The sequence below is a fragment of the Hyperolius riggenbachi genome, chromosome 1, assembly GCF_040937935.1.
Source record: "Hyperolius riggenbachi isolate aHypRig1 chromosome 1, aHypRig1.pri, whole genome shotgun sequence".
Classification (NCBI taxonomy): Eukaryota; Metazoa; Chordata; class Amphibia; order Anura; family Hyperoliidae; genus Hyperolius; species Hyperolius riggenbachi.
In genome coordinates this window covers 45,919,941-45,941,168 of record NC_090646.1, presented here as the reverse complement: position 1 = coordinate 45,941,168, position 21,228 = coordinate 45,919,941, and the positions used below count along the sequence as shown (strand labels likewise).

At 46.3% G+C, this 21,228-nt stretch overlaps 1 protein-coding gene across 1 annotated transcript in view; it reads right to left on the bottom strand.

The window, feature by feature from the left end:
• Positions 1 to 3,501: 3,501 nt before the first annotated feature.
• The window catches only part of LOC137548772 (vomeronasal type-2 receptor 26-like), a 32,307-nt gene continuing 14,580 nt past the window's right edge, over positions 3,502 to 21,228 (bottom strand). Inside the window, exon 3 of the mRNA XM_068271170.1 lies at positions 3,502 to 4,409. Coding sequence (XP_068127271.1) covers positions 3,502 to 4,409 — 908 coding nt within the window. The remainder of the gene's footprint in view (positions 4,410 to 21,228) is intronic.

Genomic DNA, 21,228 nt, shown 5'->3' with positions numbered 1-21,228 from the left:
CAGACCAGCACCAAAGACCTACAAAATCAGCTTGCCGCAGATGGAGTCACTGTGCATCGTTCAACCATTCACCACACTTTACACAAGGAGATGCTGTATGCGATAGTGATACAGAGGAAGCCTTTTCTCTGCCCACAGCACAAACAGAGCTGCTTGAGGTATGCTAAAGCACATTTGGACAAGCCAGCTTCATTTTAGAATAATGTGCTTTGGACGATGAAACTAAAATTGAGTTATTTGGGCATAACAAGGGATGTTATGCATGGAGGAAAAAGAGAACAGCATTCCAAGAAAAACACCTGCAACCTACAGTAAAATATGGTGGTGATTCCATCATGTTGTGGGGCTGTGTGGCCAGAGCAGGGACTGGGAATCTTGTCAAAGTTGAGGCATGCATGGATTCCACTCAGTATCAGCAGACTCTGGAGACCAATGTCCAGGAATCAGTGACAAAGCTGAAGCTGCGCAGGGGCTGGATCTTTCAACAAGACAAAGACCCTAAACACTGCTCAAAATCCACTAAGGCATTCATGCAGAGGAACCAGTACAACATTCTGGAATGGCCATCTTAGTCCCCAGACCTGAATATAACTGGAAATCTGTGGTGTGAGTTAAAAAGAGCAGGCCATGCTCAGAAGCCATCAAACCTGAATGAACTAGTGATGTTTTGTAAAGAGGGATGGTCCAAAATACCTTCAACCAGAATCCAGACTCTCATTGGAACCTACAGGAAGTGTTTAGAGGCTGACATTTCTTCAAAAGGAAGATCTACTGAATATTGATTCCATTTCTTTTTTGTGGTGCCTAAATTTATCCACCTGCCTAATTTTGTTTAAACAATTATTGCACACTTTCTGTAAATCCAATAAACTTCATTTCACTTCTCAAATATCACTGTGCATGTCTCCTATATGATATATTTAACTGACATTTTTTGTCGTAACAACCAATCATTTATACAGGAAAATCATGACGGTTGACAAGGTTGCCCAAACTTTTGACCTTGAGGTGACTACACACCCCAGCGAAAATTCTTGCAGGTTCACTAACAACCAATTTACGGTAAGTTCATGGTCTTTCAATGGACTGTAGTTCCCCAGTGTCAGCAGCACTTATACAGCCCCAAACTATGACACTCTTACAACCATATGTGACTGTAGGCAAGATACTCTTGTCTTTGTACTCCTCACCTGGCTGCCACCAAACACCATCTGAACCAAATAAGTCTATCTTGGTCTCATCCAACCACAGGACACAGTTTTAGTAAGCCATGTCATTAGTGTCACTGTTTGGGGTCTTTCTTATCCATTATCTCCAGAAGTGGCTTCTTTCTGGAATGACAGCCATGCAGATCAATCTGTTGCAGTGTGTGGTGAATGGCTGATTTCCCATCCCTTCAACCTCTACAGCAATGCAGCCGCTACTCATACATCTATTTGCAAAAGACAACCTCTGGATATGATGCTCAGCTTTTGGCTTGTTCTGAGTGGAATTTGTCTTGTTAAACCACTGTATGGTCTTGGTAGCCATGCTGCAGCTCAGTTTCAGGTTGTTGGGAATCTTCTTATAACACAGACTATTTTTATGTAGAGCAACAATTCTTTTTTTAAGATCCTTTGGGAGCTCTCTGCCATGAGGTGCTATGTGGAACTTCCAGTGACCAGTATGAGAGAGGTTGAGAGCGATAAAACTACATTTAACACTCTTACTTCTCATTCCCACCTGAGATCTTTTAAGAGTAACAAGTAACATGATTACATTGAGGCAATGGGCTTGATTCACAAAAGACTGCTAACAGTTAGCAAGCTTGTGAAAAGCCCCTTATCACGTCTAAACTCAGTTTGGGCGTGATAAGTGAGATCTCGCGCAAAGTCCCATCGTGTTGCGACCTTAACGCCTCACCCCATGCGACCTTATAGGCGCAGCTGGTGCACTGTTAAAGTCGCATGGCGATGCGACGTTTTGCGCTCACCAGGACTTTGCGTGCGATCATATTTGCAAAACGGTGCTAACCTACTTAGGGCTTGATTCACAAAGCCGTGCTAACTGTTTAGCAAGGGTGTTCTAAACAGTTAGCACCTGAAGTGCCATTCTCGGACTTTTGCCGCGATTCGCGCAAAGGTGCTAAATAGGTTAGCACCGCTTTGTGAATCAAGCCCAATATGTCTAATCGGGCAGCATTTTTACATCATTCACTTAGAGATGTAATCACTATTGTTGTCAGCGATTTAGACATTAATGTCTGAGTATTTGGTTATGTTGATGGGGCAGCAAATTTTACTCTGTTATACAAGCTGTACACTAACTTTACATTGTATCAAAGTGTCCTTTTTTTTAACAATACATTTTTATTGTAGTTTTAAACATACAGAAAGTTATGTGTATATGTAGATAGGTATTATCTTATATTCATAGTAATCAACATTTAACATTATCTTGGAATACATCAGGTATTATCCTTTAGACACATACCAAGGTAGGAATAAGATCTATGCAATAGAAATGATCTAGGTTTTTTCCAAGAGAGTGTTGTGGGTGACTTGTAGTAGGCACTACTGGAAGAGTCACAGAGTAGATTGTTCAGCTCAAGCCATAGTGTGGTGAACCTTGGTGTGTCTAAGGAGTTAAAGATATAAAACTTATGGGATTGTCAGAAAACCAAGGAAAAAGCAAAAGAAAGAGAAAGAAAGAGAGAAAAGAAAAGGAGAAAGTTGTTTTCCTCAATAACGATAGTTTTATATGGTTTAAGTTTACCTACATTGACCTAGGTCGACCACAACCTTTGTCCCATTTTCTAGTCTTTTCATGTGCTTCATAGTCTAGTGGTTGTATTTTCGTGCTAGTTCACGTTATAGCGGAAGCTAGTTCGTAGATAGTGCTATTCTGTTAAGATTCGTTTAGCAAATGGATGGCCAAATTATTGGAATACCATAGGATGTAGCAGGTGGGTTAGTAATAGGTTTCAATTTGGTTTCCATAGTTAGGTTAAATTCTACACTTTGTTGAAGATGAATTAAGGATGGAGGGTCTTCTAAACCCCAATGAGAGGCAATTAGGGTTCTTTCTGTGTTTAGCAGTATAGAGATTCCTGTTCGAGAGCAGACAGGGAACTCTTCTAAGCCTATATGCAGAAGGGCAAGTTTAGCTGATGTTTTTGTGGGGATTTTGGATGTTAGCTGGATTGTTTTGGATATATATTTGTATCAAAGTGTCTTACCTTCAGTGTTGTCCCATGAAAAAGATGCAGTAAAATATTTACGAGAATGTGAGCAGGGTACTCACTTTTGTGAGATAATATATATAATGTTTGATCATTTTTCCACAAATCTCATCGGCTTTAGTTTAAATATATTATATAAAGGTTTATATGCAGGCTTATTTGTGAAAACATAAGTCAGAAGCATAAATAATATTTGAACATACTAAGTTAAACTTTTAAACTTTTCTAAACACCAGAAATGACTACTCTCTTTGCCTATACATACATATATGGTAAGATTATCATTTCAGTTTACTTCCAAGCAAGTGAGCTTTTGTATTCTGGTCAGGCTTCACAAGAATTATGTAACATTTTGGAATGAATATACAGCCAAGAAGTCCGGCACTAGATGTCATAATAGCAAAAACCTGCACAGCCACCATGTATTTCCCTTTGGTGCTCAGATAGGCCGGGATCATGGCAATCCAGACACTGCAGAACACCAGCATGCTGAACGTGATGTACTTGGCTTCATTAAAGCTGTCCGGTAATGACCTGGCTAAGAAAGCAGTAATGAAACTAACAGCTGCCAGAATCCCCATATATCCCAGCACAGAGTAGAACCCGATAACTGACCCTTCATTACACTGAATGACAATCTTTTCTTGATAAGAGTGAGTGTCTCGTTCTTGGAAGGGAGGAGAAATAGACACCCAGGTGACGCAGATTATGATTTGTACAGATGAACACACAAGCATTATACTGTAGGGCAGTTTGAATCCCATCCATTTCTTCCAGGAATTCCCAGGTTTGCTGGCTTTAAAAGCAATGAAAACCATGAAAGTCTTGGCAAGTAGACAAGACACAGCAACTGAGAAGATGATCCCAAAAGATGTCACACGCAGCCTGCAGGTTACATCTACTGGAGGTCCAAGGAAGAAGAAGACACAGAGGAAGCTCATCATGATGGAGACCAGGAGAACATAGCTCAGGTTTCTGTTATTAGCTTTAACAATGGGGGTGTCCCGGTGATATACAAAGATTCCAAATATGAAAGAGGTCAGAAGACAACAGTAAATGGAGAGAGCTGAAAATACTGCAGTAATTGTGTCATCGGTATAAGAGAGAAATTCCTCAGGTTTTGGAAGACACCGATCCTTTCTCTCATTTGGCCATTCTTCATCAGGACATTTCATACAACTCTCACTGTCTGCAAGCAATGATAAAAAAAAAAAAAATCAAGAATGACATGTTAGAGAGAGCAGCAGAATGACTAGAAATTGGAGAATTCTCCATCAAAACTTAGCAGCAGACCCCCTCCTCCTCCATTAGTGTTCAGAAATGTGGCATAGAAACTATCACAAAGCTCGGCCAGCTATAAAGATATGAAATAGGGACTTAAAAAGCATGTATCAATGATTAGTGATCATAATCTACTAATTACAGTTATGTGAAATTTCAAGTACATTTTCACAATTACGCCCATATGTAATTACAATTTGGACACTTCATTTATTTTGAGTAATCAATTTATAATTTCCTGTAATTACCCCATCATTTTTACAAAATTATGTGCCGACTTTAGCGGTTAATAGCAAAGCCACCATACCTGATAATGGCCTCAATTCACTACGCTTATCTCCTGTCTTTAATAACCTTTCTGAGCTGTTTCTAGAGTTGTTACCATGGTGATGAGGCATGTAGTATTCAGGAAACATTTTACCTCAGGCAAACCTAAAGTTAACTCTTCTGTCTTTAAGTTAAGGTGAGATCTCTAAACTTAACATTTCAATCCTTAATATAACTACAGAATTCTAACGTTAAATTAATGAAGTTAATTAACAGCATGGGAAAATAACTACAGAGGAGGTAACTTGAGGACTGAAGTGATAACTCTCCCATTGTGAAAACGCATCTCTACACCTTAATAAGGCAAGCTTCTTTAGTGAATTAACTCTGAACATACCGATTGATATGTGGTGATAAGTTTTTTTTCTTGCCTTATTATCACCAGCATGATCTTAGTGAATTGAGACCATTGTCACCAAAATGGCTATGTATGTTAAGGAGAACAGTGGAAATAAGGAAAAAAAAAAAAAAACGACTGTAGTTTTTAAAAAAACATTTTTACTTTGCATTTTTAAAATTGATTTTCTCGAAAAAAAAACACAAAATCTTTGAAAAATGATTTATTATCTTGTTCTCACCCTCCTCCTTAACCACTTGAGAACCGCAGTGTTAACCCCCCCCCCCCCCTAAAGACCAGGCCATTTTTTACCTAATTGACCACTGCAGCTTTAAGGCATAGGTGCAGGGTTGCACAACTCAGCACACAAGTGATTCCCCCCCCCCTTTTCTCCCCACTAACAGAGCTTCCTGTGTTCTCACAGTGTTTATTTATTGTTTTACAAATATTTACATTATTTTTTTATCAATACATTTTTCTATTTTTACTTTTTGTTTCTAAAACCCCTCCCTCGCCCCAGCTGGCCAATCTTGGGGATCAGCTGTCATAGGCTTCTACCTATGAGAGCCGATTGCTCCTTTGTGCCCCAGGGAGACAGCTGTGTCACACGGCTGTCCACAGTACAGCACTGCTGCAGATCACAGCGCTGTACTTAGTCAAAAGATGGCGGTTTCACCGTCTAACAGTCTCCTGAGCGGCGACGGCTGCTCGGAGACTGAAGGTGGGGCGGAGCTCCGCCCCCCAAGCAGGAGATATGTGCGTAGTTTCCTGCAGTAGCCAGCCCCGGTCCTGGGGCTGCCGCCGCGGCCATGCCCATTGGCGTGGGCCAGTGTCTTTAAACAGATTAAATGGTATAATCTTGGTGCATTTGTGGTTTGTTAAATAAAGCCTTTGAATCTCACAGATTAATAAAATATGGCAAAGTACAGTACCTTCTGACAGACGTTGCTGACCAACTTTTAGAGATGGCCTGAATAAAATTTCCACTGCTTGCGTTCTCCGCGAACTGCGAACATATGGCATGTTTGACCGCCTCCTTATACATCATCATCGAGCCAAACTTTGATCCCTTACCTGGCAGTCAGCAGACACATGGCAGCCAGTCAGCTAGCACCTCCTCCTGGACCCCCCATCAAAAAGCAGTTGCAGTGGCTATATCAGTTTCATTGTCTGCTGGCTGCTGACTGTTAGTGAGAGCAGGGTCAGACTTGCTGCAGATAGGTAGGGAAAGCATTAGATAGGCCTGTGTTCTTGTTCCTCACTTGCTGTGAAAGCACCCCAAGCAGCCCTTTTGAGGGCTAGCACATTGGTCCCCTGTGGGGTTTTTTTACGTGTGACACTCCACAGCCCACTAACACCAACAGCTGTGTGACACTATTGCTGTTGCAACATTAAGTGGCATGTACAGTACCACTCCAGTGCATTATTATTTCACTGTATTCTGATAGTACTATCGCATTTCTCTGTTTGTGACACTCCACAGCCCACTGACACCCAGAGCTGTGCATAATGGGATTTCTGACTTTGTGTCAACTCCATAATTTTTGGTGAGACTTTTGGCATGGATTACAATCAATAGCTTATGTTTTTATTGAGCAATTTTAACAGTGAGAATAAAGGAAAGTCCTTGCAAGAGGCTTTTGTAAGCTATTGAGGATCGTGGATTTGATTGGATACAATATAGAGCACAGTTTCCACCCTTGTATAGAGGTGGGCTACATCTGGTGAGCAGTGTGGCATGCAATGAGTTGGAGTGGCACGGTTAATGGGTGTTGATACACAGGCACGATGTCTGCAGCACTTGAATTGTTTCGCTATTTGAACTGTACTACCCTATGTGGAGTTTTTTCTTCTCTACAGAAGCAAGTGAAGTTGGCCATAACGTTCTGCTTAAGACCCACCTGAGAGCTGAGGTGGTTATAATCTGGTGAGCATCTAGTGAGAGGGGACGAGGGATATATATTTGTTTGACACCTGGGGAGCACAAGACACTGGTGGCATCGAGGAGTTGGAACAGTGTACTACAAAGTTTGAACAATATTGCCCTATGTGGAGTTTGCTTCTTATTACAGGATTGGAGAGTGCAGCAGTACAATTTAACTTTATTACCCAGTGACTGGACTTTTTGCAGCGATCACACTGACTGTTGATTGTAAAAAGTGGTAATCACTGTATGAACTGTGGTGCACTGGGTGACTGGAATTAATATTCAAAAAAGTAGGTGGAGCCTACAAAAGCCAATCAAAATTAACCTATTGATTTTCAAGTGGAATATTTAATTGTTGCCATTCTTGCACTGTTAATGGCACAAGCCTCAAACCTGGTACAGTTGGTCATGGGGTGACCGGGGTTAAGATTCAGAAAAGGGGTTGGAGCAACAAACAACCAATCATATTTGTTTAATTTCAACGCAAATTATTAATGCCAAACACTGCAAAGCTAACAAACTTGGTCATTGTCAATCAAGGAAGAGAGAAGGGCACTGCTGCATAAAAATACCCTTTATTGTGACCGGGTCGACACACAGGTTACAGCAGTGGGGGGAGGAAAGTTGTCTGACAGCTGTTTCGCAAGGATTAACCTTGCTTCATCAGAGACTCTCTGATGAAGCAAGGTTAATCCTTGCGAAACAGCTGTCAGACAACTTTCCTCCCCCCACTGCTGTAACCTGTGTGTCGACCCGGTCACAATAAAGGGTATTTTTATGCAGCAGTGCCCTTCTCTCTTCCTTGATTGACTTGGACTTTGCACTGCTTGGGAGCACGCTGCAGGTAAGCCCAGTGTGACCTGGTATCCATCCCTGCCGCATTTAGTGCCAGTTTTTGTTCTCCTTTCATTTAAACTTGGTCATTGGTCAGCCAACACCAGACAAATACATACCAGGGTAATGCCAGGTCATTAACTCCTCCTACTGAACAGATTAACCCATACAGCCGGTAGGGTATGATGAAATGTATAGAAATTCAATAAATGAAAATATGAATGCAAAATTATGCAAAATAAATAATTTCTATAAAATATTATAATAGCTATAATATAGCTATGATAAATGCTATTAAATAGCAATTGTTGATTTTGCATAATTTAGCATTTATTGAATTTTCCATTATACCCTACCGGCTTTAAGGCTTAGTCTGTTGAGTAGGGGGAGATTATTTTATATATTCTGTCTTCTCGTTGGTAGCCGCAGCCCCTGAGGAAGGGTAATGCCTAAACTCGAATTGGGAGAGCAACTACCCCACTTTACTATATGCAAATAAAAAAGAGGATTTTATTGTAAGTGTGTCCCCCTGCACAGTTTTTTTTCTTAAAAACAGCAATTGTTCCCCTTTTGTAATCTAGATGCCAGGAGTGACAGCCGGCACCCTGGTGCAAAGAGGTGATAACGGGTATTGGAACGCACGGGACCACTGGGAGGAAACCGGAATCCATGTAACCAGGAAGCGGCAGTACCGCTGCATTGGCTTGTCCTCACCATTATCGTTCATTGAGTGGTGTGTCGCTCAGGCTTTCAGGATTACATCAAACTCCTTCATATTGGGATTACAGCAAGTTACTTCAAATCTCTGTTATGGTAAAATCAGTCAGTGACGTCTGAGAGAAGGTGTCAGGAACCGTGATGTACTACTGACAGATTTTATTCATCTGTGAGATTCAGTGGTTTTATTTAACAAACCACATATGCTCCAAGACTATACCATTTCATCTCTCTGGGCCCATGTGTAATTCACTTTTTCTCCTGAGTTTTCTCCTGGGAGATACTTTTTCATCTTCAGTTTAAATTAACTTTTTAGCACTTTGCAATGGAAAAAGTACCAAATAGTAGGTGAAAATTACTGTGAAAATTATTTTGAGTATTTATTTGCTTGCTGGTGATTTAAAAAGCATTTTATGGACACGTTTGAAAAAATCACCTAGGAGAAAACTCAGAAGAAAAAGTTAATTGCATATGGGCCTCTGTCTCTTATTGGGACGTGGGTCTGGCCCCTGTCTCAGGCTGCATGAGTCCATCTTGCTCGATCCTATCTTTGTTTGTGTGACCTTTGCTATAAACCACTAACATCAGGAAAACATTATTACTCAGAAATTACATGTAATTGCAAAATTACAGTTTCTGATTACTTTACAAAATAATAATAATAATAATAATAATGATTTTTCACAATTTTACATTGTAAATGAGAATTAAAATCCAAAATTACAATTATGCTACATTTGTGCTCATCAGTATGATGGATTATTTTAAGTTCAAATTGTTCTTTCATTTGTACTTTGAAATGGCCTTTCAGAGCCTCAACAATCAGGTTTTCAATCAAAGGATTTTACTGGGAAAGTGATGACCCTAGTGTTGGGCGAATACCTAGATGTTCGGGTTCGAGAACGTTCGCCGAACATCGCCGCGATGTTCGGGTGTTCGTGCCGAACTCCGAACATAATGGAAGTCAATGGGGACCCGAACTTTCGTGCTTTGTAAAGCTTCCTTACATGCTACATACCCCAAATTTGCAGGGTATGTGCACCTTGGGAGTGGGTACAAGAGGAAAAATTTTTTTGAAAAAGAGCTTATAGTTTTTGAGAAAATTGATTGTAAAGTTTCAAAGGAAAAACTGTCTTTAAATGCGGAAAATGTCATGTTTCTTTGCACAGGTAACATGCTTTTTACCGCCATGCAGTCATAAATGTAATAAAGAGAAGAGGTTCCATAAACAGGGACCGGTAACGCTAACCCAGCAGCAGCAGCAGCACACGTGATGGAACAGGAGGAGGCGCAGGAGGAGAAGGCCATGCTTTGAGACACAACAACCCAGGCCTTGCATGAGGACAAGAAGCGTGCGGATAGCATGCTTTTTACCGCCATGCAGTCATAAATGTAATAAAGATGAGAGGTTCCATAAACAGGGACCGGTAATGCTAACCCAGCAGCAGCAGCAGCACACGTGATGGAACAGGAGGAGGCGCAGGAGGAGAAGGCCACGCTTTGAGACACAACAACCCAGGCCTTGCATGAGGACAAGAAGCGTGCGGATAGCATGCTTTTTGCCGCCATGCAGTCATACATGTAATAAAGAGAAGAGGTTCCATAAACAGGGACCGGTAACGCTAACCCAGCAGCAGCAGCAGCACACGTGATGGAACAGGAGGAGGCGCAGGAGGAGAAGGCCACGCTTTGAGACACAACAACCCAGGCCTTGCATGAGGACAAGAAGCGTGCTGATAGCATGCTTTTTACCGCCATGCAGTCATAAATGTAATAAAGATGAGAGGTTCCATAAACAGGGACCGGTAACGCTAACCCAGCAGCAGCAGCAGCACATGTGATGGAACAGGAGGAGGCGCAGGAGGAGAAGGCCACGCTTTGAGACACAACAACCCAGGCCTTACATGAGGACAAGAAGCATGCGGATAGCATGCTTTTTACCGCCATGCAGTCATAAATGTAATAAAGAAAAGAGGTTCCATAAACAGGGACCGGTAACGCTAACCCAGCAGCAGCAGCAGCACACGTGATGGAACAGGAGGAGGCGCAGGAGGAGAAGGCCACGCTTTGAGACACAACAACCCAGGCCTTGCATGAGGACAAGAAGCGTGCGGATAGCATGCTTTTTACCGCCATGCAGTCATAAATGTAATAAAGAGAAGAGGTTCCATAAACAGGGACCGGTAACGCTAACCCAGCAGCAGCAGCAGCACACGTGATGGAACAGGAGGAGGCGCAGGAGGAGAAGGCCACGCTTTGAGACACAACAACCCAGGCCTTGCATGAGGACAAGAAGCGTGCGGATAGCATGCTTTTTACCGCCATGCAGTCATAAATGAAATAAAGAGAAGAGGTTCCATAAACAGGGACCGGCAACGCTAACCCAGCAGCAGCAGCACACGTGATGGAACAGGAGGAGGCGCAGGAGGAGAAGGCCACGCTTTGAAACACAACAACCCAGGCCTTGCATGAGGACAAGCAGCGTGCGGATAGCATGCTTTTTACCGCCATGCAGTCATAAATGAAATAAAGAGAAGAGGTTCCATAAACAGGGACCGGCAACGCTAACCCAGCAGCAGCAGCACACGTGATGGAACAGGAGCAGGCGCAGGAGGAGAAGGCCACGCTTTTTGAGACACAACAACTCAGGCCTTGCATGAGGACAAAAAGCGTGTGGATATAGCAGCAATGCTTTTTGCCGCCATGCAGTCATAAATGTAATACAGATGAGAGGTTCAATAAACAGGGACCGGAAACGCTAAACCATCCCAGATGTTCATTGGTCATGTTACTTGGTTGTAGTGTTGGGCGAACAGTGTTCGCCACTGTTCGGGTTCTGCAGAACATCACCCTGTTCGGGTGATGTTCGAGTTCGGCCGAACACCTGACGGTACTCGGCCAAACCGTTCGGCCATATGGCCGAACTAAGAGCGCATGGCCGAACGTTCCCCGAACGTTCGGCTAGCGCTGTGATTGGCCGAACGGGTCACGTGGTTCGGCCCGAACGCGCTCTGATTGGCCGAACGGTCACGTGGTTCGGGTAAATAAATACCCGAACCACGTCATATCTCCGCCATTTGTCTGTGGGTTTAGCTTTGGGTAGGCAGGCAGGGTAGTTCGCGCTCCAGCCACGCTAGCCAGGGTCCCCCCTGTCATTGTGTCACTGCTGGGAACAGTAGTACACCGCTTGCTCAGCCACACTATATAGCATTCTGTTTACTGCCACTCTGTGTACCTCGCTCAGCCACACTATATAGCATTCTGTTTACTGCCACTCTGTGTCTGCTGGGAATAGTAGTACACCGCTTGCTCAGCCACACTATATAGCATTCTGTTTACTGCCACTCTGTGTACCTCGCTCAGCCACACTATATAGCATTCTGTTTACTGCCACTCTGTGTCTGCTGGGAATAGTGGTACACCGCTCGCTCAGCCACACTATATAGCATTCTGTTCACTGTTCTGTGTCTGCTTGGAATAGTGGTACACCGCTCGCTCAGCCACACTATATAGCATTCTGTTTACTGTTCTGTGTCTGCTGGGAATAGTGGTACACCGCTCGCTCAGCCACACTATATAGCATTCTGTTTACTGTTCTGTGTCTGCTGGGAATAGTGGTACACCGCTCGCTCAGCCACACTATATAGCATTCTGTTCACTGTTCTGTGTCTGCTGGGAATAGTGGTACACCGCTCGCTCAGCCACACTATATAGCATTCTGTTCACTGTTCTGTGTCTGCTGGGAATAGTGGTACACCGCTCGCTCAGCCACACTATATAGCATTCTGTTTACTGTTCTGTGTCTGCTGGGAATAGTGGTACACCGCTCGCTCATCCACACTATATAGCATTCTGTTCACTGTTCTGTGTCTGCTGGGAATAGTGGTACACCGCTCGCTCAGCCACACTATATAGCATTCTGTTCACTGTTCTGTGTCTGCTGGGAATAGTGGTACACCGCTCGCTCAGCCACACTAATATAGCATTCTGTTCACTGTTCTGTGTCTGCTGGGAATAGTGGTACACCGCTCGCTCAGCCACACTATATAGCATTCTGTTTACTGTTCTGTGTCTGCTGGGAATAGTGGTACACCGCTCGCTCAGCCACACTATATAGCATTCTGTTTACTGTTCTGTGTCTGCTGGGAATAGTGGTACACCGCTCGCTCAGCCACACTATATAGCATTCTGTTTACTGTTCTGTGTCTGCTGGGAACAGTAGTACACCGCTCGCTCAGCCAGAGTATATAGCATTGTGTTTACTGCCACTCTGTGTACACCGCTCAGCCAGACTATATACCATTGTTTACTGACACTCTGTGTACACCGCTCAGCCAGACTATATACCATTGTTTACTGACACTCTGTGTACACCGCTCAGCCAGACTATATACCATTGTTTACTGCCACTCTGATTCTGCTGGGAACAGTAGTACACCGCTCGCTCAGCCAGACTATATAGCATTGTGTTTACTGCCACTCTGTGTACACCGCTCAGCCAGACTATATACCAGATGTTCATTGGTCATGTTACTTGGTTGTAGTGTTGGGCGAACAGTGTTCGCCACTGTTCGGGTTCTGCAGAACATCACCCTGTTCGGGTGATGTTCGAGTTCGGCCGAACACCTGACGGTACTCGGCCAAACCGTTCGGCCATATGGCCGAACTAAGAGCGCATGGCCGAACGTTCCCCGAACGTTCGGCTAGCGCTGTGATTGGCCGAACGGGTCACGTGGTTCGGCCCGAACGCGCTCTGATTGGCCGAACGGTCACGTGGTTCGGGTAAATAAATACCCGAACCACGTCATATCTCCGCCATTTGTCTGTGGGTTTAGCTTTGGGTAGGCAGGCAGGGTAGTTCGCGCTCCAGCCACGCTAGCCAGGGTCCCCCCTGTCATTGTGTCACTGCTGGGAACAGTAGTACACCGCTTGCTCAGCCACACTATATAGCATTCTGTTTACTGCCACTCTGTGTACCTCGCTCAGCCACACTATATAGCATTCTGTTTACTGCCACTCTGTGTCTGCTGGGAATAGTAGTACACCGCTTGCTCAGCCACACTATATAGCATTCTGTTTACTGCCACTCTGTGTACCTCGCTCAGCCACACTATATAGCATTCTGTTTACTGCCACTCTGTGTCTGCTGGGAATAGTGGTACACCGCTCGCTCAGCCACACTATATAGCATTCTGTTCACTGTTCTGTGTCTGCTTGGAATAGTGGTACACCGCTCGCTCAGCCACACTATATAGCATTCTGTTTACTGTTCTGTGTCTGCTGGGAATAGTGGTACACCGCTCGCTCAGCCACACTATATAGCATTCTGTTTACTGTTCTGTGTCTGCTGGGAATAGTGGTACACCGCTCGCTCAGCCACACTATATAGCATTCTGTTCACTGTTCTGTGTCTGCTGGGAATAGTGGTACACCGCTCGCTCAGCCACACTATATAGCATTCTGTTCACTGTTCTGTGTCTGCTGGGAATAGTGGTACACCGCTCGCTCAGCCACACTATATAGCATTCTGTTTACTGTTCTGTGTCTGCTGGGAATAGTGGTACACCGCTCGCTCATCCACACTATATAGCATTCTGTTCACTGTTCTGTGTCTGCTGGGAATAGTGGTACACCGCTCGCTCAGCCACACTATATAGCATTCTGTTCACTGTTCTGTGTCTGCTGGGAATAGTGGTACACCGCTCGCTCAGCCACACTAATATAGCATTCTGTTCACTGTTCTGTGTCTGCTGGGAATAGTGGTACACCGCTCGCTCAGCCACACTATATAGCATTCTGTTTACTGTTCTGTGTCTGCTGGGAATAGTGGTACACCGCTCGCTCAGCCACACTATATAGCATTCTGTTTACTGTTCTGTGTCTGCTGGGAATAGTGGTACACCGCTCGCTCAGCCACACTATATAGCATTCTGTTTACTGTTCTGTGTCTGCTGGGAACAGTAGTACACCGCTCGCTCAGCCAGAGTATATAGCATTGTGTTTACTGCCACTCTGTGTACACCGCTCAGCCAGACTATATACCATTGTTTACTGACACTCTATGTACACCGCTCAGCCAGACTATATACCATTGTTTACTGACACTCTGTGTACACCGCTCAGCCAGACTATATACCATTGTTTACTGCCACTCTGATTCTGCTGGGAACAGTAGTACACCGCTCGCTCAGCCAGACTATATAGCATTGTGTTTACTGCCACTCTGTGTACACCGCTCAGCCAGACTATATACCATTGTTTACTGACACTCTGTGTACACCGCTCAGCCAGACTATATACCATTGTTTACTGAAACTCTGTGTACACCGCTCAGCCAGACTATATACCATTGTTTACTGCCACTCTGATTCTGCTGGGAACAGTAGTACACCGCTCGCTCAGCCAGACTATATACCATTGTTTACTGACACTATATAGCAGACTATATTGCATTGTGTGTACACCGCTCAGCCAGACTATATACCATTGTTTACTGACACTCTGTGTACACCGCTCAGCCAGACTATATACCATTGTTTACTGCCACTCTGATTCTGCTGGGAACAGTAGTACACCGCTCGCTCAGCCAGACTATATACCATTGTTTACTGACACTCTGTGTACACCGCTCAGCCAGACTATATACCATTGTTTACTGCCACTCTGATTCTGCTGGGAACAGTAGTACACCGCTCGCTCAGCCAGACTATATAGCATTGTGTTTACTGCCACTCTGTGTACACCGCTCAGCCACACTATATAGCATTGCGTACTCTGCCAGTCAGTGTGTATATTGCTGGGATCAGTAATACTCCACTCACCGTCAACCACTATATGAGCTCAACATGAGTTCCCCAGAGACCTCCGCTGTGAGCAGCACTCCCAACAACAGCAACAGCCAACGCCCCACGCAAGCTATAACATCCACCCCAGCAGCCAGTGGTCAGCAGCAGCCCTCCCCGGAGGAGAACGTTGTGTCCATCAGTCCGTCGCCAGAGCGATTAATGAGGGCTGCCATTGAGGAGATGATGGGGCCTGATGTGGAGGAGGAGGTCTGGCTCAGGCCAGCATCCCAAGTTAATGTTGAGGACGATGAGGGGTCTGTGTCTGGGGATGTTGGGGTGGCAGAGGTGGTGGGTGGGTCAGACTCAGGAGAAGAGTTGTATGATGAGGATGATGATCGGGACCATCTGTATGTGCCTCAGAGTCCGACCCCGGAAAACATGTTGTATCGTGTGTTTAGGTACTAAAATCTGCGTTCCCTCCCAGTAGTGTTGGGCGAACAGTGTTTGCCACTGTTCGGGTTCTGCAGAACATCACCCTGTTCGGGGTGACTATATAGCAGACTATATAGCATTGTGTTTAATGCCACTCTGTGTACACGGCTCAGCCACACTATATAGCATTGTGTTTACTTCCACTCTGTGTCTGCTGGGAACAGTAGTACACCGCTCACCCGCCACTGTATAGCATTGTGCTCTGTGTCACTGCTGACAATAGTGGTACACCGCTCACCCACCACTGTATAGCATTTCTGTACTGCCACTGTACTGCTGCCAGTCAGCGTGTACTTTAAGGATAAGTGAAATGAGGAAGAAATCCGGTGAAAGAGGGAGGGGCAAGGGAAGAGGTGTTTTCCCTGACGGTTCACGTACAGGCCACAGGGGAGCACCCAAGAAAACCCACTCAATACTGCCCATGTTGTCCAGGACAACAACCCTCACAGATCCAAAAGAACAGGACCAGATAATTACTTGGATGACCTCTCAAGCGTCCAGCAGTGGGTTAAGCAGCACCAGCACATCACGCACGAGGTCCGAGTCCTCAGCCAGTTAAAGTCTGGGCTTTCTTTGAAGACTGCACTGAGGATGTTACCATGGCGATTTGCAAGGTGTGCAAGACCCGCCTGAGCAGGGGGAAAAGTATTAACAACCTCTCCACCACCAGCATGAGCCGCCACATTCTATCCAAACATCCCACTCTGTGGGCAAACGCGGCAGGACAGGGTACCACCAGCAACACTGCCTCCCTTGGGTTCACCAGACTCACCACCAGACCCGCCTCAGCAGCAGCAGTAGCCCAGCCATTGCGTGGTTCACAACATTCACAAACATCAGACGATGCTGACACTGTCACTTTCCGGACTAGTGCTCTTGAGGTCTCCCAGTGTTCATCAAACACAACAACCAACAGCCCTTCGGTGTGCAGCGCTACGGTTGAGTTGTCTGTCTCTGAGATGTTTGAGCACAAGAGGAAATTGCCAGCAAATGACCCCCGGGCCGTGGCAGTAACAGCCAGCCAGCATAGCCAAGCTTCTGGCCTGCGAAATGCTGCCATATCGAGTGGTGGAGACAAACAGCTTCAAGGGCATGATGTCAGTGGCCATCCCACGTTACGTGGTTCCCAGCCGCTACCACTTTGCGCGCTCTGCAGTGCCTGAGTTGCATGAGCACGTGGTCAGCTAAATAACCCGAAGCTTGAAGAATGCCGTTGCCTGCAAGGTTCACCTCACCACTGACACCTGGACGAGTGCGTTCGGCCAGGGTCGATACATCTCCCTTACCGCGCACTGGGTGAACCTTGTGGAGCCTGGCAGCGATTCCTCACCTGCTACGGCGCGGGTGTTGCCCACGCCGCAAACAGCTGGATAACAACAGCAGCACCTACCTCTCTGACTCCTTCTCCTCCAACGCATCTCAAAGCTGTACCTCATCCGGAAATGCTAACCCAGCACCAGCAGCAGTAGGATCGTGGAAGCAGTGCAGCACAGCTGTTGGCATGCGTCAGCAAGCGTTGCTGAAGCTGATCTGCCTTGGGGATAAGCAGCACACAGGGGAGGAAATTTGGAGGGGAATAAAGGAACAGACGGATTTGTGGCTGGCACCGCTGGACCTGAAACCGGGCATGAAGCTAGACACCTGGCACGAACTGGCAATGTACGCAATAGAGGTGCTGGCTTGCCCGGCAGCCAGTGTTATGTCGGAACGCTGTTTCAGTGCTGCCGGAGGCATCATCACAGATCGGCGTATCCGCCTCTCCACAGAAAATGCAGACCGTCTGACTCAAATTAAAATGAATCAATCCTGGATTGGAAACGACTACGCAACACTCCTGGACCCCAACCAAGTAACATGACCGATGAACATCTGGGATGGTTTAGCGTTTCCGGTCCCTGTTTATTGAACCTCTCATCTGTATTACATTTATGACTGCATGGCGGCAAAAAGCATTGCTGCTATATCCGCACGCTTTTTGTCCTCATGCAAGGCCTGGGTTGTTGTGTCTCACAAAGCATGGCCTTCTCCTCCTGCGCCTCCTCCTGTTCCATCACGTGTGCTGCTGCTGCTGCTGCTGCTGCTGGGTTACCGTTGCCGGTCCCTGTTTATGGAACCTCTTATCTTTATTACATTTATGACTACATGGCGGTACAAAGCATGCTATCCGCACGCTTTTTGTCCTCATGCAAGGCCTGGGTTGTTGTGTCTCACAAAGCGTGGCCTTCTCCTCCTGCGCCTCCTCCTGTTCCATCACGTGTGCTGCTGCTGCTGCTGCTGCTGCTGGGTTAGCGTTGCCGCGTGGTCCCTGTTTATTGAACCTCTTATCTTTATTACATTTATGACTACATGGCGGTACAAAGCATGCTATCCGCACGCTTTTTGTCCTCATGCAAGGCCTGGGTTGTTGTGTCTCACAAAGCGTGGCCTTCTCCTCCTGCGCCTCCTCCTGTTCCATCACGTGTGCTGCTGCTGGGTTAGCGTTGCCGCGTGGTCCCTGTTTATTGAACCACTTATCTTTATTACATTTATGACTGCATGGTGGTACAAAGCATGCTATCCGCACGCTTCTTGTCCTCATGCAAGGCCTGGGTTGTTGTGTCTCAAAGCGTGGCCTTCTCCTCCTGCGCCACCCTCCTCCTGTTCCATCACGTGTGCTGCTGCTGGGTTAGCATTACCGGTCCCTTTTCCTGGAACCTCTTATATGTATTACATTTATGACTGCATGCCGACAAAAAGCATGTTACCTGTGCAAAGAAAACAGACATTTCCCGCATTTAAAAGACAGTTTTCCCTTTGAAACTTTAAAATCGATTTTCTCAAAAACTATAAGCTCTTTTTGCTAATTTTTTTTTCCTCTTGTACCCACTCCCAAGGTGCACATACCCTGTAAATTTGGGGTATGTAGCATGTGAGGAGGCTTTACAAACCACAAAAGTTCGGGTCCCCATTGACTTCCATTATGTTCGGAGTTCGGGTCGAACACCCGAACATCGCGGCCATGTTCGGCCTGTTCGGCCCGAACCCGAACATCTAGATGTTCGCCCAACACTACTTGGTTGGGGTCCTGGAGTGTTGCGTACTCGTTTCCAATCCAGGATTGATTCATTTTAAATTGAGTCAGACGGTCTGCATTTTCTGTGGAGAGGCGGATACGCTGATCTGTGACGATGCCTCCGGCAGCGCTGAAACAGCGTTCCGACATAACGCTGGCTGCCGGGAAAGCCAGCACCTCTATTGCGTACATTGCCAGTTCGTGCCAGGTGTCTAGCTTCGATACCCAATAGTTGAAGGGTGCAGATGGATTGTTCAACACAGCTACGCCATCTGACATGTAGTCCTTGACCATCTTCTCCAGGCGATCGGTGTTGGAGGTGGATCTGCACGCTTGCTGTTCAGTGGGCTGCTGCTGCATGGGTGTCAGAAAATTTTCCCACTCCAAGGACACTGCCGATACCATTCCCTTTTGGGCACTAGCTGCGGCTTGTGTTGTTTGCTGCCCTCCTGGTCGTCCTGGGTTTGCGGAAGTCAGTCTGTCGGCGTACAACTGGCTAGAGGAGGGGGAGGATGTCAATCTCCTCTCTAAAGTCTCCACAAGGGCCTGCTGGTATTTTTCCATTTTGACCTGTCTGACTCTTTCTTCAAGCAGTTTTGGAACATTGTGTTTGTACCGTGGATCCAGAAGGGTATAAACCCAGTAATTGGTGTTGTCCAGAATGCGCACAATGCGTGGGTCGCGTTCAATGCAGTCTAGCAGGAATTGAGCCATGTGTGCCAGAGTCCTGCCAGAATCGGCATCATCCTCTTGTGAGCGTTGTGATAGTTGTTGTGATGCATCATAGTCGTCACCTTCTTCCTGGTCTGCTTCTGCTGACCATTCGCGCTGAATTGTGGAAGTCTAACGTGCACCGCTCTGGCCCTCGTCAGTGGTGGCAGGAAATTCCTGCTCCAACTCCAGCTGTTCCTCCTCCTCTTCTTCGTCATAGCTGCTGGGGCCAGCGTTTCCTGAGGCGGATGGCCTGATGTTGGTACCATCACGCTGATTGTTTTCTCCTTCAGATTCCCCCAGTTGCATCATGACAGCTGTTTCCTTGATTTTCAACATTGACCTCTTCAGTAAACACAGCAGTGGTATGGTAATGCTGACTGAAGAGTTGTCACTGCTCACAAGCAACGTGGATTGCTCAACATTTTGGAGGACTTGGCAGAGGTCCAACATGTTGGCCCAATCGGATCCACAGAAGCTTGGAAGCTGGCCGGATGCGCCTCGGTACTGCGCCGTCATGTACTGGACCACTGCACTCTTCTGCTCGCAAAAGTGGGCTAGTGGGCTAGCATGTGCAGCGTAGAATTCCAGCGCGTAGGGACATCACACAGCAAGCGATGGTGGGGGAGATTGAAGCGCTCCTGCATCTTGGCGAGTGCCCCCGAAGCAGTACTTGAATTTCTACAATGTTTGGCCACTCGTCGCACCTTCAATAGAAGATCGGCCACGCCTGGGTATGTCTTCAGGAACCGCTGAACTACTAGGTTCATCACGTGCGCCAGGCAAGGGATGTATCAGCTTAGCCAACCTTAAAGCGCGAATGAGATTACTCCCATTATCACACACAACCATGCCCGGTTTCAGGTCCAGCGGTGCCAGCCACAAATCCGTCTGTTCCTTTATTCCCCTCCAAATTTCCTCCCCTGTGTGCTGCTTATCCCCAAGGCAGATCAGCTTCAGCAATGCTTGCTGACACATGCCAACAGCTGTGCTGCACTGCTTCCACGATCCTACTGCTGCTGGTGCTGGGTTTGCGTTTCTGGATGAGGTACAGCTTTGAGATGCGTTGGAGGAGAAGGAGTCAGAGAGGTAGCTGCTGCTGTTGTTATCCAGTGGGAGGGACGGCGGTGCAGCTGTTTGCGGCGTGGGCAACACCCGCGCCGTAGCAGGTGAGGAATCGCTGCCAGGCTCCACAAGGTTCACCCAGTGCGCGGTAAGGGAGATGTATCGACCCTGGCCGAACGCACCCGTCCAGGTGTCAGTGGTGAGGTGAACCTTGCAGGCAACGGCATTCTTCAAGCTTCAGGTTATTTTGCTGACCACGTGCTCATGCAACTCAGGCACTGCAGAGCGCGCAAAGTGGTAGCGGCTGGGAACCACGTAACGTGGGATGGCCACTGACATCATGCCCTTGAAGCTGTTTGTCTCCACCACTCGATATGGCAGCATTTCGCAGGCCAGAAGCTTGGCTATGCTGGCTGTTACTGCCACGGCCCGGGGGTCATTTGCTGGCAATTTCCTCTTGCGCTCAAACATCTCCGAGAC